The sequence below is a fragment of the Salarias fasciatus genome, chromosome 20, assembly GCF_902148845.1.
Source record: "Salarias fasciatus chromosome 20, fSalaFa1.1, whole genome shotgun sequence".
Classification (NCBI taxonomy): Eukaryota; Metazoa; Chordata; class Actinopteri; order Blenniiformes; family Blenniidae; genus Salarias; species Salarias fasciatus.
Window position 1 is genome coordinate 6,102,409 of NC_043764.1, and position 12,437 is coordinate 6,114,845.

At 40.8% G+C, this 12,437-nt stretch overlaps 1 protein-coding gene across 5 annotated transcripts in view; it reads left to right on the forward strand.

Moving 5' to 3' along the window:
- Positions 1–12,437, forward strand: part of ubr4 (ubiquitin protein ligase E3 component n-recognin 4) — a 42,152-nt gene that overhangs the window by 2,066 nt on the left and 27,649 nt on the right. For 4 of the 5 annotated variants that reach the window (XM_030118431.1, XM_030118433.1, XM_030118434.1 and 1 more), the window contains exons 2-28: positions 1,024–1,121; positions 1,238–1,341; positions 1,475–1,604; positions 1,713–1,858; positions 1,970–2,069; positions 2,569–2,710; positions 2,843–2,967; positions 3,284–3,408; positions 3,633–3,692; positions 3,840–4,030; positions 4,265–4,364; positions 4,589–4,726; positions 4,881–4,998; positions 5,695–5,736; positions 8,370–8,557; positions 8,700–8,856; positions 8,977–9,062; positions 9,203–9,372; positions 9,588–9,867; positions 10,052–10,184; positions 10,308–10,387; positions 10,515–10,643; positions 11,129–11,311; positions 11,469–11,591; positions 11,675–11,904; positions 12,070–12,188; positions 12,279–12,376. In XM_030118431.1, the coding sequence (XP_029974291.1) occupies positions 1,024–1,121; positions 1,238–1,341; positions 1,475–1,604; positions 1,713–1,858; positions 1,970–2,069; positions 2,569–2,710; positions 2,843–2,967; positions 3,284–3,408; positions 3,633–3,692; positions 3,840–4,030; positions 4,265–4,364; positions 4,589–4,726; positions 4,881–4,998; positions 5,695–5,736; positions 8,370–8,557; positions 8,700–8,856; positions 8,977–9,062; positions 9,203–9,372; positions 9,588–9,867; positions 10,052–10,184; positions 10,308–10,387; positions 10,515–10,643; positions 11,129–11,311; positions 11,469–11,591; positions 11,675–11,904; positions 12,070–12,188; positions 12,279–12,376 (3,595 nt within the window). The remainder of the gene's footprint in view (positions 1–1,023; positions 1,122–1,237; positions 1,342–1,474; positions 1,605–1,712; positions 1,859–1,969; positions 2,070–2,568; positions 2,711–2,842; positions 2,968–3,283; positions 3,409–3,632; positions 3,693–3,839; positions 4,031–4,264; positions 4,365–4,588; positions 4,727–4,880; positions 4,999–5,694; positions 5,737–8,369; positions 8,558–8,699; positions 8,857–8,976; positions 9,063–9,202; positions 9,373–9,587; positions 9,868–10,051; positions 10,185–10,307; positions 10,388–10,514; positions 10,644–11,128; positions 11,312–11,468; positions 11,592–11,674; positions 11,905–12,069; positions 12,189–12,278; positions 12,377–12,437) is intronic. The other variant, XM_030118435.1, reaches the window with a different exon arrangement.

The window sequence follows — 12,437 nt, forward strand, 5'->3', positions numbered from 1 at the left end:
GGAACAGGAAAACCGAACATCAAAAAACACTCCTCCTTCCAGGTGGGGTAGGAATACTAGAATTGCAGCTTCCGTCTCTGTGGAGGGTGTTTGTTTTGTTTATTCCAAAAATCCCAGTATAAAACCCATTTATTTGAAACATGACTATAATTTATTTTGGCAGAATGTGAATTCTTGGTGATTTGCAAAATAAACTCCTCACCCAGTGTTGACTCTAAATTTCAAAGGGTGTTAAGCCTGAGGTGTTTCAGTTTTTTCATGTATCATTTGCAGGTTACGAAACGAATCGATTGAAACAGCAAACCATTGATTTTTTTTTTCTTTTTTCACCATGGTGAATTCTCATCTTTTATTGGAGGGAAAACAATCTCAAATGATCTAGTTACACCAGTTACACTTTTGGCTTTTCCAGTTGTATTCAAAGATTGTTTTGCATTTTGTGAAAGAAAATACACATTTTCCAAAGCCTTTATCAACAGAACCTGTTTTTCCTGAAAGTAAAGTATTAGTTATTGTAAAAGTCTACAGGTCAATGTAGAGTACAATACTGTAACACAGTTGCTTGTTTTCAAGTGGACTTTTAAATGGTTTTCAGTGTTAAAATTGGCATTTTCTGTTAGCTCACTGTTCGAGACAAAAACAGTTTTATTTTGGTACGACTGCTTTGCGTATATACCAATCAGTACTGTCTGTTTGAAATGCGCCTAAACTCTGATTGGAAAGTAACAATGCCTTTTTCACAATAACTTTTGATTTCAAGGCTCCAAGGTTGGAAATAGACCCTAGAGTTGGACTGTAACTTCATGAAGTTTTATTTCTTTACTCTTTTTCTTTCCTGCGGTGACACATTATCATTTCATGGAAATACAGAAGCCAAAATTGAACTGCTTTTGTGTTGCCAGTACACTAAATGAAATATTCTGTATTACTGTCAAATACGTCCTCCTCTAGAAAAAGCATACAGTAAGCTCAAAAAATGTCAGCTTCCTTGTATTTAATGCAATTTTTTCCTTGTCATTTCAGTGAATCAGACATTCTTCACCACGACAAACAGTATGAGCCTTTCTACTCGTCGTTCGTGGCGCTCTCTGCGCATTACATCACCACAGTATGCGGACAAAGTATGCATTAAATTTTATCTCTGTTTCCATATTGCTACCATCATTTCTCAGCATACTTCTGTGTTGTCATGCTGTCCTCCTTGTAGCTTACAAATGTTTTCATTATCTTCTTCCAGTACCAAGAAATCAGTTGCTGTCGGTTGCTGCAGCATGCAAAGTATTGATTGAATTCTCTTTGCTGCGCCTGGAAAACCCTGATGAGGCATGTGCAGTGTCACAGGTGAGAGAAACGGGCGGCTGGGAGGAGAGTGGAATATTTTGTGGGGATCGTAAATGAATGCTATTCTCTGGCACTCTGGCATGAGTCAATTGCGTACACTGAAAAAATTGTGTTATGTTTCACTGTTGTACAGAAACACCTGATCCTTCTAATAAAAGGACTTTGCACTGGCTGCAGCAGACTAGATCGCACAGAAATCATAACTTTCACAGCTATGATGAAGTCTGCCAAGTTGCCTCAAACCGTCAAAACCCTTTCAGATGGTGAGTGTGGCCAAGTGGGAGAGTCAAACAGCACTTCACTAAAAACTGTTAGCAGCCGTCCATATTGAGGCAGAGTGCTGTTTGTGACTTTTTTTTTTCTTATAATAGTTGAAGATCAGAAGGAATTGCCCAGTGCTGTAAACCCAGAGCTTCGACAAAAAGAAGTTCAGATGAACTTCTTTAATCAACTGACTTCAGTTTTTAACCCTGACCTTACCACCATCTTGGCCTCCCCATCAGCAGCACACATGCAGGCAAGTATTAACCTAATCAACCAGCTTTAACCACGTCAAGTAAATTTTTAACTGCTCTTCACAGAGACGTAATCACTGTGATCGGTTTGTTTTTATTTCTCTGAATTGCAGGCTGAGAGCGATTGCGACGACCAAACCACAGATCAAGCCATTCAGGCCAAAATGAAAAATGCCTTTGTCTCTCAGAATGTGTCAAGCTTACAGGAACTTGGTGAGTATTTATTATGCCGCAGTCAGTTTCTCTTTTAAAATAGTTGTAATTAAAATGTACGATTCTGTCCTTTCAGTAAAACATATATTTGAAGAATCTGCCATTTTAGAAATGTAGCTTTAATTGACCATAGTTATGTTCAATTAAACCTTAATAATAGCCACACTATAAGAATTATCACAAGTTCTACCGAAAAAATAAGTGATTGAGTTGGTGTGGGGGTGAAAAGTGCCCTTTATGACAACCAGCAGGATTAATTTTGTTTGATAACTGATGTCATTGAACAAAATACTCAACAAAATATTAATGCTAATTACATTTATCTCGACATTTTTTGATTTTACACTGACAATATAGATCTTCTCTAACATTTTCCCTGTGCATAGTTTGATCTTCCTTTACAATTGTGTAATTTGTTATTTTCCCCCTTTTGATTTAGTTTACTAAAACTATTTGTGATGCTGTAAAAGGTAATTGTCCCTGTGTTCTGTGTCTCCAGGTGGGTCGGAGAAGTTGCTACGAGTGTGCCTCAACCTGCCATACTTTCTACGCTACATCAACAGATTCCAGGATGCTGTATCAGCCAACTCCTTCTTTATCATGCCTGCCACAGTGGCTGATGCCACTGCTGTCCGCAATGGGTATTTACATTTCATTTACCTGCGGTGTCACATCTTGGGATATAGTATTTTTGAAGGGATACAAGAATCTACACTTAATCTTTCAAGTTGTTTTGGAATTGAGGGTTGTCTCAAAACGTTTGTGCCTCATAGATTTCACTCACTGGTGATTGATGTAACGATGGCTCTGGACACACTCTCCCTGCCGGTATTGGAGCCCCTGACACCAGGAAGACTACTGGACATGACCGTGCTGGCTTTGAGCTGTCTGTATGCTGGTAGGTGGAAACTCTCAATTCAAACGCTAGCTTTTTAGGAACGATTGGACACTTCTCGGTCTGTTTCTCACATATCTAGCAGGTGAACGAATGTGCTGCATGGTTACTTTGAACATGTTTGCACTCATTTGATCAGATTTAGTGATGAAAACTTCCTCTTAAAAAGTCTCTACCTGCTGTGAGGGTAGTTTATTCTATCTTGACAACTACAAAACGAGAAAAACTTTTCAGTGGACATCTAAATACCAAAGTGTTGTTTTCATCTTCTAGGCCATGGTACAAGTCAAGATAATGCAAATATTTCTCCCCTGTTCAGGTGTGAGTGTGGCCACTTGCATGGCCATCCTGCAGGTGGGGAGCGGCTTACAGCTTCGCTCTGCTTCCACGGGGACAAAAGAGGAAGACTACGAAAATGACGCCGCTACAATTGTCCAGAAATGTGTGAGTAAAACAAGTACAGCCTTGTTAGCGTATGTCCATATAGTTCTGGAAATAAAAGTGAAAGCCATTACAGGCAAACATTGGAGACCGACACAATAAATAGGTTTCTTTTCATTTGTCAGCCTTTTAGTGTCATTTATTTTATAATTACTTTTTTCTTCTTTTTTTTGCCTTTTTTCCAAAGAAACTGTGCATTTAAATTTTATATAATTTGTTCTCCACAGCTTGAGATCTATGAGATGATTGGACAAGCCATCAGCAACTCTCGAAGAGCTGGAGGAGAGGTGAGTACCAGTTGTGGTATACCACAGTTTGAAAAAAAAAAAGAATTACTAGACATTTATTTTTATTTATTTATTTTTTTTGGGGAGGGGGGCGGTGACACCTTTAAAGTTGGTTTTAACCTTTATCTGCACTTTTGCACATTTCAGCATTACCAGAACTTCCAGCTGCTGGGAGCCTGGTGCCTCTTGAACAGCCTGTACCTGATACTGAACCTGAGCCCGACCGCCCTCGCAGACAAAGGCAAAGAGAAGGATCCCTTGGCTGCACTGCGTGTCCGGGATATTGCAGCACGTACCAAGGATGGCGCAGGATCGCCTAAACTTGGTCCTGGCAAAGGGTATTCTGAAATCGTGCATCATTAGTTTTTCAAAATGTCAAGTGGAGTAACATTTCTATAGTGTGAAGATATTGTCTCAGTACCTTTATCCAGTAAAGTACAAGAAAGACCCTGCATCTGAAATGTATATTTTATTAATGAAACAGCAAAAAGTGTAAATTTCTGGCATTGTTTTACTATGAGATTTAAAATTCAGGCTTTGACCGTGTTTCATGTGCTTTTTTTTATCTCAAGACACCAAGGGTTTGGAGTGTTATCTGTTATCCTGGCCAACCATGCCATCAAACTTCTGACTTCGCTGTTCCAGGATCTGCAAGTTGAAGCTCTGCACAGGGTAAGAGAAGCAACTAACTCACACAGTCACCTTGTCTTGTTTCTGAATTGAAAAATTACCTTTCTTTGAACTTTTCCAGCAATTTGAACACACTGCTGTACATACCTTCTCTTATAGTTTGGAAGTTTGTGGACACAATATATCACATTTAACACTAAGTTGGTTAATGAAATTTGTGCAGAGCTATGTTTTCCTGGTGTGTAACTTCTCCTCGTCCCACGCAGAGTTGGGCGAGTGATGGACCGCCGGCAGAGCTCAACATCATGGCACAGAGTACTTCCATCCAGAGAGTCCAGAGACTCATCGACTCCGTGCCCCTGACCAACCTACTCTTCACACTTCTCTCCACTTCTTACAAGAAGGTGAAGTCACTCCCACACACAGGACAACATATTGGTGAATGTTTTAATTCCACTGGGCTTTGCAACTAATGGTGTTTAATGCGTTCCTCTCAAAATTGGTGCCTGATTTTATGTGGTTTGAAGAAGTATGTTAGAGCTTGTTTTCTTCCACCAGGCTTGTGTTCTCCAGCGCCAGAGGAAAGGCTCAGTCAGCAGTGATGCCAGTGCTTCTACAGATTCAAACACCTACTATGAGGATGACTTCAGCAGCACAGAGGAGGACAGCAGCCAAGGTACTTGGTCTTTCTTGTTTGTTGGAATCTGGAGTATGCATCCACAGAGCAGCTCAGGTTGACAAGAAAGGGAAGGAGTCTGATTCCTGACTCCCTTCCTCAGGGTGAGGTTTATACACGATCAGTAGATATAGCATAGCAAACATGACAGCAGGGTTTTATTGACTGGAGAAGGAATGTGTATCTGGGGGTTAGCTTTTCTGCATTTTTTCATCAAGAATAAGAAAATGGGTTTCAGCAGAAATATGAGTGATCATACAATATTAGCTCTGTTAAAGTGGCATATTACAGCAGCCATAGCATTTGACAAACGGCTACAAATAAACACAAAGTGATTTGAAGAAGTTTGGAAGGTTTGGTCATTTGACCATTGATGTGATAAAGACACACATTTACTGATAATTACAATACGATCAAAAGCTGTGTGTTCCACGTTCACAGCATGCTTCAGCTTTCTGTCATGACAGTGAGGATGCAGGTGCTGAAAGCAGTCATGTTTGTGTTCACTGAGCTGGTGTCAGTGCTGAGCTGCATCAGTGAAGCAGTGATACCAGCGCGCTGTCAGCGGCTCTGTCAGGCAGCAGCAGCAGCAGTAGTGAGAGGGGTAGATGCATACATGCTCACACTGATGTCATTGAAATATTTTGTCCCTTTACCACACAATGTCAGTGTAGTTGACAGTCTCTACTATTTCAGCAGAGAGAAGACAGGAGAAGACAAGTGCAGCTTGTGTCTCAGGTCAGCAGATTTCTGTCCTCAGGTCAAAGATTTGGTGTCCACTTCACTGTTCTAGATTCATTTTGTTATTGTTTGTCTCTTACAATTTAGGCTCTGATGTGATCCTAATAGCCTAGAAAATGATAGAGCCAGAGATGAAGTGGCTTTGACAAAGTGGCTCATAGTTTTTAAGTTTCTCTAATTCATATGAACTAAATGAAATTTGTCAAAGAGTTTCATCTGTGGCTCATGATGATTCAAAGGATAATACCATTGGTACTGACGTGTGGGTGCTCATTATTTCCCCCCATTTATTTCAGTGTCTAAAAGCTGCTGAAATGAATAATTTTGCTACTGTTGGCTTTATCAAAAATGCATTTGGTGATTTTAATCACTGTGGCCTGAGTGTCATCTATTGATGTCCTCTGAATCATCTTTATATCAGCCTTGAAGTAAAAGCTTTGAATTATTGTTCTAGTTTGTCATATTGTTTCAATGATTTATTTTTGGATTCTTTTTTGATGTCATTACAAGAGTTGCAGAAATTGAATGTTTTCCTGATTCCATCTACATGATGGTTTAATCACCTGAACAACAGCTGTGCTATGTTTCCTTGAACAGGCAAACCAACCAAAGCCCCGAACAGACAGAAACACTCCCAAGGATTGTGAAAAGTTGAATTTTCTCAATTGATTGAAATTGCTACATCAGATGCAACTGAAATTAACATAGTGCCGAAAAAAAGCCACCAATTGGTTGCCCTGAGGGACATGAGATCTCACTTAAAAAAAATAATGTAGAACCCACATCAAGATAATGGTATATTTCTTGAACACAAAACAAATCAAATTGTGCTTAATGGGCTTAAACACGCAGTGCTCTGTCTTGCTGTCACCTGAAATGTTTTGATTTTTGTTTGTTGCATGCAAATGTGAATATCAACTTGATGTGATATTCTTTGAAAACATGTGTCTTGTTCTTGTATTTGAAATAATCTCCCTGCAGACAGGAGATGTCACCCACAGATATAGATGTGCAGGTTTTCTGTTATAGAAACCTTGATGGAACAAAACCTGGTTAAAGGTTTGAGTTGTGTAAATGGCGAGCAAAAAGTCGTGTTAGTGTTCTTCAGAGCTTTATCAGTGAGATGCAGGTTGCATCGGATGTTACGTAGAGAAAAGGAATCAGTCCTAAAATCCTACATTCTGTTTTGTGTTTGTATGAGCAGTGTAGATTTGGAGGCTTTGTTTCTGTTCTGAACACCAACATATTTTATCCTTTGTTGTGTGAGAAGACGGTGACATCTGCACAGTGGTTTTCTCAAAATCACTGCTCTCCTTTGTGCTTATGTTTTTATGTCGCCCTTTTTGAGTCCCTGGCTGAGGTCCTGCAGTGAATTCATTCTGCACTCCTCACAGCTGAGCCAGCTCAGCCCCGACAGACTCCGCAAACTCAAACTGGTTTTTCTGCTGAACTGAGAATGTCTGTCGGAATCCTCCATTTAGAATGTCTTAAACACTGCTGAAGAATTTTCCACAAGTTCTGTTGTCTGCTAGGCATCGATTCAAAGTAGGCCCAGAATGAAGTGAAAGGTTTAGAGGACCTCTTAAATGATTCCCAAACTGTGTTAAAATTAACAATAAATAATCACATTGGTGATATGTTTTTCTATCGGTTCAGAGCAAAAAAAGATGATTTGCGATCAAATGTTTGGTGTTGGCCTGGTGGGACAAATCAATTTTATTTGGTGTCACCAAAATATAATGTCACCCAGGGCTGGGAAATTCATCCAGATTGTAAAATTGATGCAATCCTATTTGATCACAATGTGAAATGTCTTGTTTGTTTCAGTTGCTGCATGTTGCTGGTGCCTCAAAGTGAAATTGCCTGTGACATGTTGATTGTAACACAATGCTTTTCGCTGTGTAATGATGAAGTGATGTTTGCAGTTCAGCAGGTACAGATTCAATCGGAGAATAACAGGACATGTCTGTTGCATCAGATGTGGTTTTGATTTGAGCGTTATCTTTGTTTTAACACTAGGAGAAAATCATGTTATCCTCAAAAAAAAAAAAAAACATACAAAGACAGCTTTGAAATCATTATTGTGTGACTTAAAAGTTAATATTTTAGTAAGTTAATGAAACGGTCCAGCTTTGGAGGAACCATCTGAGTCCTCGTGTGACAGTCAGGTGTGCATTCTTGTAAGAAACGTCTCATAATTCACTTCACATATTATTAGACCATAGAGGGAGACAATGAGAAGATTCATTAGCATGGCATGAAGTTAAGCAATATATTATCAGGTCTGTGTATAAGTTGGGGGGGGGTTAAAGAAAGCACATATACCTAAGATTTACTTTATTATCAGTGACAAAGAAAAGGTGGATGTCTCTTTAGAAAATCTGGGGGGAAAAAAACAGTGTAGTGTTGTTCGTCTGTAAACCAGAAGAGCAGTGTTTCTTGATCACCGTTTGCTGCAGTTGTTTTGCTGTTGTCAACCACCTGCACTGTGCTGTAGATGTCGTGAACAAGGGAACGCTTTTTATGTTCTCTCTTTTGATGATACCACTCACAAACACCTTTTAAGTTTTGAACGTCTTTTCACCGTCTCTCTGAGAAGTCGAATATAATTATGTTCTCTCTTTCGACAGACGATGACAGTGAGCCCATCCTGGGGCTTTGGTTTGAGGAGACAATTTCGCCAACCAAAGACAAAGTAGCTCCTCCACCCCCTCCCCCACCACCACCCCTAGAGACCGTTCCCCGACTGAAGAGCCCCAGCAAGCAAAATCCCAGCGAGAACGGCAACATTTTAGCAGGCCGAAAAGATCCAGAGCTGGTGAAGACTGATTACAGATGTTGCACAATATAATATAGTTAGAATTAACACAGTAGACCATACACATTTTTGTTATGACGTGTCAAGGTTACCAATGTCCGTAAGTGACATGCTACTAACTCTCACCAACCTGTTTCTATAGTTTCTCAGTTTAGCTTCAAGCATTCTGAACTTTATCACCACCTCAATGCTGAAGTCCCGGAACAACTTCATCCGCAACTACCTGAGCGTGTCTCTCACCGAGCAACACATGGCCACGCTGGCCAGCATCATCAAAGACGTGGACAAGGATGTCAAAGGTAGGTTAAACAAAAAGAACTGTATTTTTACGTTATGAAAAGTCCAGAAAACACAAGATAAAGTGTAATTGCTAGATTAGAATGTATGTTACTGAGTATGAGGGGTTGTTTTCCTTTCAGGCTCCTCAGATGAAGTGTTTTCCTTGGCTCTGTATCACTTCAACCACACCCTAGTAACCTCAGATCTTCCATCCCCGGCCTTGCAGGTACAAATAGAATCACAATTTTAAAATTGCTAACACGCCTTAAGCCCATTATTATTATTAATATTTTTTTTTAAATAAAGACATTTAGAACAGGCATGATCTTTACGCTTTCTCATTCTTCTGCGCTGCCTCTTTTACAGAGCACCCTTCTTCAGCAGCTGGGTGTTGCTCCGTTCTCAGAGGGGCCCTGGCCGCTCTACATCCACCCCCAATCATTATCGGTCCTCTCCAGACTTCTCCTCATATGGCAGCACAAAGCGAGTGTGCAAGGGGAACCAGATGTGCCTGAGTGTATGAAAGTCTGGGAAAGGTAGAACATTTCTCCTCACTGTGGCTGTTAGGTGTAATGGGGCGTTTTAAACTGCTTCATGCTGCTCGACGGTGTGAGTCAGCAGCAGCAGAACACACCTTACATGCAGTAACTTAGCATAACCTGGTGAATTTTACCCTCATCATTTGCATACTTACTCTACTCGCATTAAATTAATTTGGCTCTGCATTGCGTTTACTTTCCGCCCTCTTCAGATTTTTGGGGACTTTGAAGCAGCACACAATCCAGGGTTCTATGCACGGAGAAGACGATCTTAACGTGGAACACCTCCAGCTCCTGCTGCTGCTTTTCCACAATCTGTCGGAGCGTGGTCGTCGCTCAGTCCTCACCATGGTCACTCAGGCCATCACTGAAGTGGCCCAGAGCAGAGAGTCTCAGCTGAAGGCTGTGCCTCTAAACCTTGCCCGCCTGCTGCTGGTCTTTGACTACCTGCTGCGCCACTACTCGAAGGCCCCGCTATATCTGTTTGAACAGGTTAGTGCTCTTTCAAAAGTGGATTTCCTGGATTAGATTTTCCAAATTCATGTTTCTTTCTCCACTTTTGGAATGACTTTGAAGGATGGGATTAATCTGGTTTGAACAGCAGCAACACAAACTTTGTTGTAGTGTGGCATCTGTAGAAAACGGAGCCATTTTTCACCCTGGATATTGCTTACAGGTGCAGTACAACCTCCTCACTCCACCATCCACCGGACCAGGCTCTGTTCAGGAGGGAGGCAAACGCAGCAGCCTGCCGTTGTACTACGGATTCAAAGAAGTGGAGGAGAATTGGGCAAAACACTGTTCAGGAGGTAACGTCAACCAAGAAATCTTTTTTTTTTTTTTTCTTGTGTACAAAATGTGTTTTATATTGTGAAGATGTATTTCATGATTGATCGAGATAATAAAACTCTTTTCCTTTTGTTTTGGTTTAGATTCAAATACTCAGCCAAAATTCTACTGCGTTCTGTCCCCTGAAGCATCTGAGGACGATATCAGCAGACTAGACAGCAAGGTGAGACAAGGATAGTTTCAGGCTTTCCGCTACTTTTCATAAGTTCGACATTTCCTGATAGTGTCTGTTTTGGGCAGTAATTTTTATTTGGTCACCTTTATATTATCAAACGTTCGTTGTGTTTTAGGTTTTTCCAAAGCTGTTCAATGGAGCGGTGAAATATGATGAACTGTATGCGTGGCTCATCTCCCTGCTGGCAGCCGGCTCTCAGTTTGATACAGCGAGAAGACAGGAGAGCAAACCCACCACACCAATGGTGAGACGATTACACACAGCAAACTGGGGACTGTGGAAAAGGGGAAAGCTTACCCAAAACTGTTTGAATCGCCCGCCATGTGCTCTATTCACCCTGGCAGTTCCTCTTTCAAGACTTCAATTACAATGTCAAATATTGATCCATTCACAGAAAGTGACGAACAGTGTTGTAATGAATATAACCTCTTTGAAAAGTCCTAAATGGCCTCTTTTATGATTCCACACATGTGAGAGTGGTTTGTCACCTCTCGATGTTAAAGCTTGGACTCACACTGCTCTATTAATGGCTTCTGTTCACATTTAAATTTCATTAACATTTTGTAACAATTTCTTTAGAAACTCGGTAAATTTATACAGCTGATTGTTCGAACAGTTCAGTTTGTTGTCGTCTTTGATTTACATCGTTTCTACAGACCTGACATGAGGACAGAGAACCACATATTACCACCCTTTTGTTGAAAGTGTTTTATTTATCACCCTTTAAAGGAGGCCTGCTCCCTGCAGTACTACTTCCTGGTCCTCTGGAGGATTCTAGGTGTCCTACCTCCCTCTAAAACCTTCATGGAGCAGTTGAAGACAGGCTGCAGTGACCCCAGTGAGAGTGACATCCTGCACACACTCAGATGGTCGTCGCGTCTGCGTGTATCTACGTATGTGAACTGGATCAAGGTCAGTTGAAACCTTTAAGTACAGCAAAAAGCCTCATTGCTTTGTATTTGGCATAATGATTTATTAAAACTTGAACGCATTACCTTTCATTTTAAAATTGTTTTTCCTCTACAGCTGAACATCACTAATGTTGAATTATCTGTTGTGATCATTACAGGAACATCTAGTGAAACAGGGAATGAAAGCGGACCAGGCAGCCTCTCTGGTTGAGACGACAGTTGCTAAGTGCAGCACTGTTAAGTATGATGTCGAGCTGGCGGAGGAATACATTGCCAGACAGGTAAAGGCTGCAGCAATACCAGTGATTGTTTTTGAAAGATTGAAATTGAATCTTAAATTTTGGGTCAATTGATTCTCTTTCAGATTTCCACCTTCTCGAGTGTGGATCCAAACGTCATCTTGCCCCTTCATCAGTTGCCCTCTCTGCAAGCCATCTATACTCTGGATGCCGTCATCTCCAAAGTGCAGGTTTCCTTAGATGAGCACCTGTCGAAGGTTGCCATCGAGGCAGACACCCACAAGTCGGCTGAAATCACGAAGAACCTGCTGCCTGCTACACTGCAGCTCACTGACATTTACACAGCATTCACAAGGTGAGAAAGGAGCTTGTTTGGAATTTCATCTTTTGAATCTACAGCTTGCAGTTTAACATTCATCACGTTTTACATGTTTCAGTAACTATTTTTTAACATGTGTGTGTTCAAAAGAAATTGCAGAATTGCTTTATCCTGACTTTAATCCAAGTTTCTCTTGAACAGATCTTACCTACTGATGAACATCCCAGAGGAGGGCGAGAACAAGCTGACCGACGCAAAACTCCAAGGTTATGCTGCAGTTCTCTCAATCGGCTCCACTCGCTGCAAAGCCAACATGCTAGGTATGTAGTAGAACATGTTTCTCAAAACACTGCTCTGATAATTATTTGGACACTCTTTCTTGATGTGAATTGTTAAATGAATCTTTGCAGGACATAGTATCATGCAGAACCTGCCGTCGGCTGTGCAGACTATATGTGAGACTTGGAACAGCGTTCACACCAATGAATTCCCCAACATCGGCTCATGGGTACGTGATTGAAGTTGTTGCTGATATTTCAGTGTGGTTGTCATTCTGTTTAGGCACACTT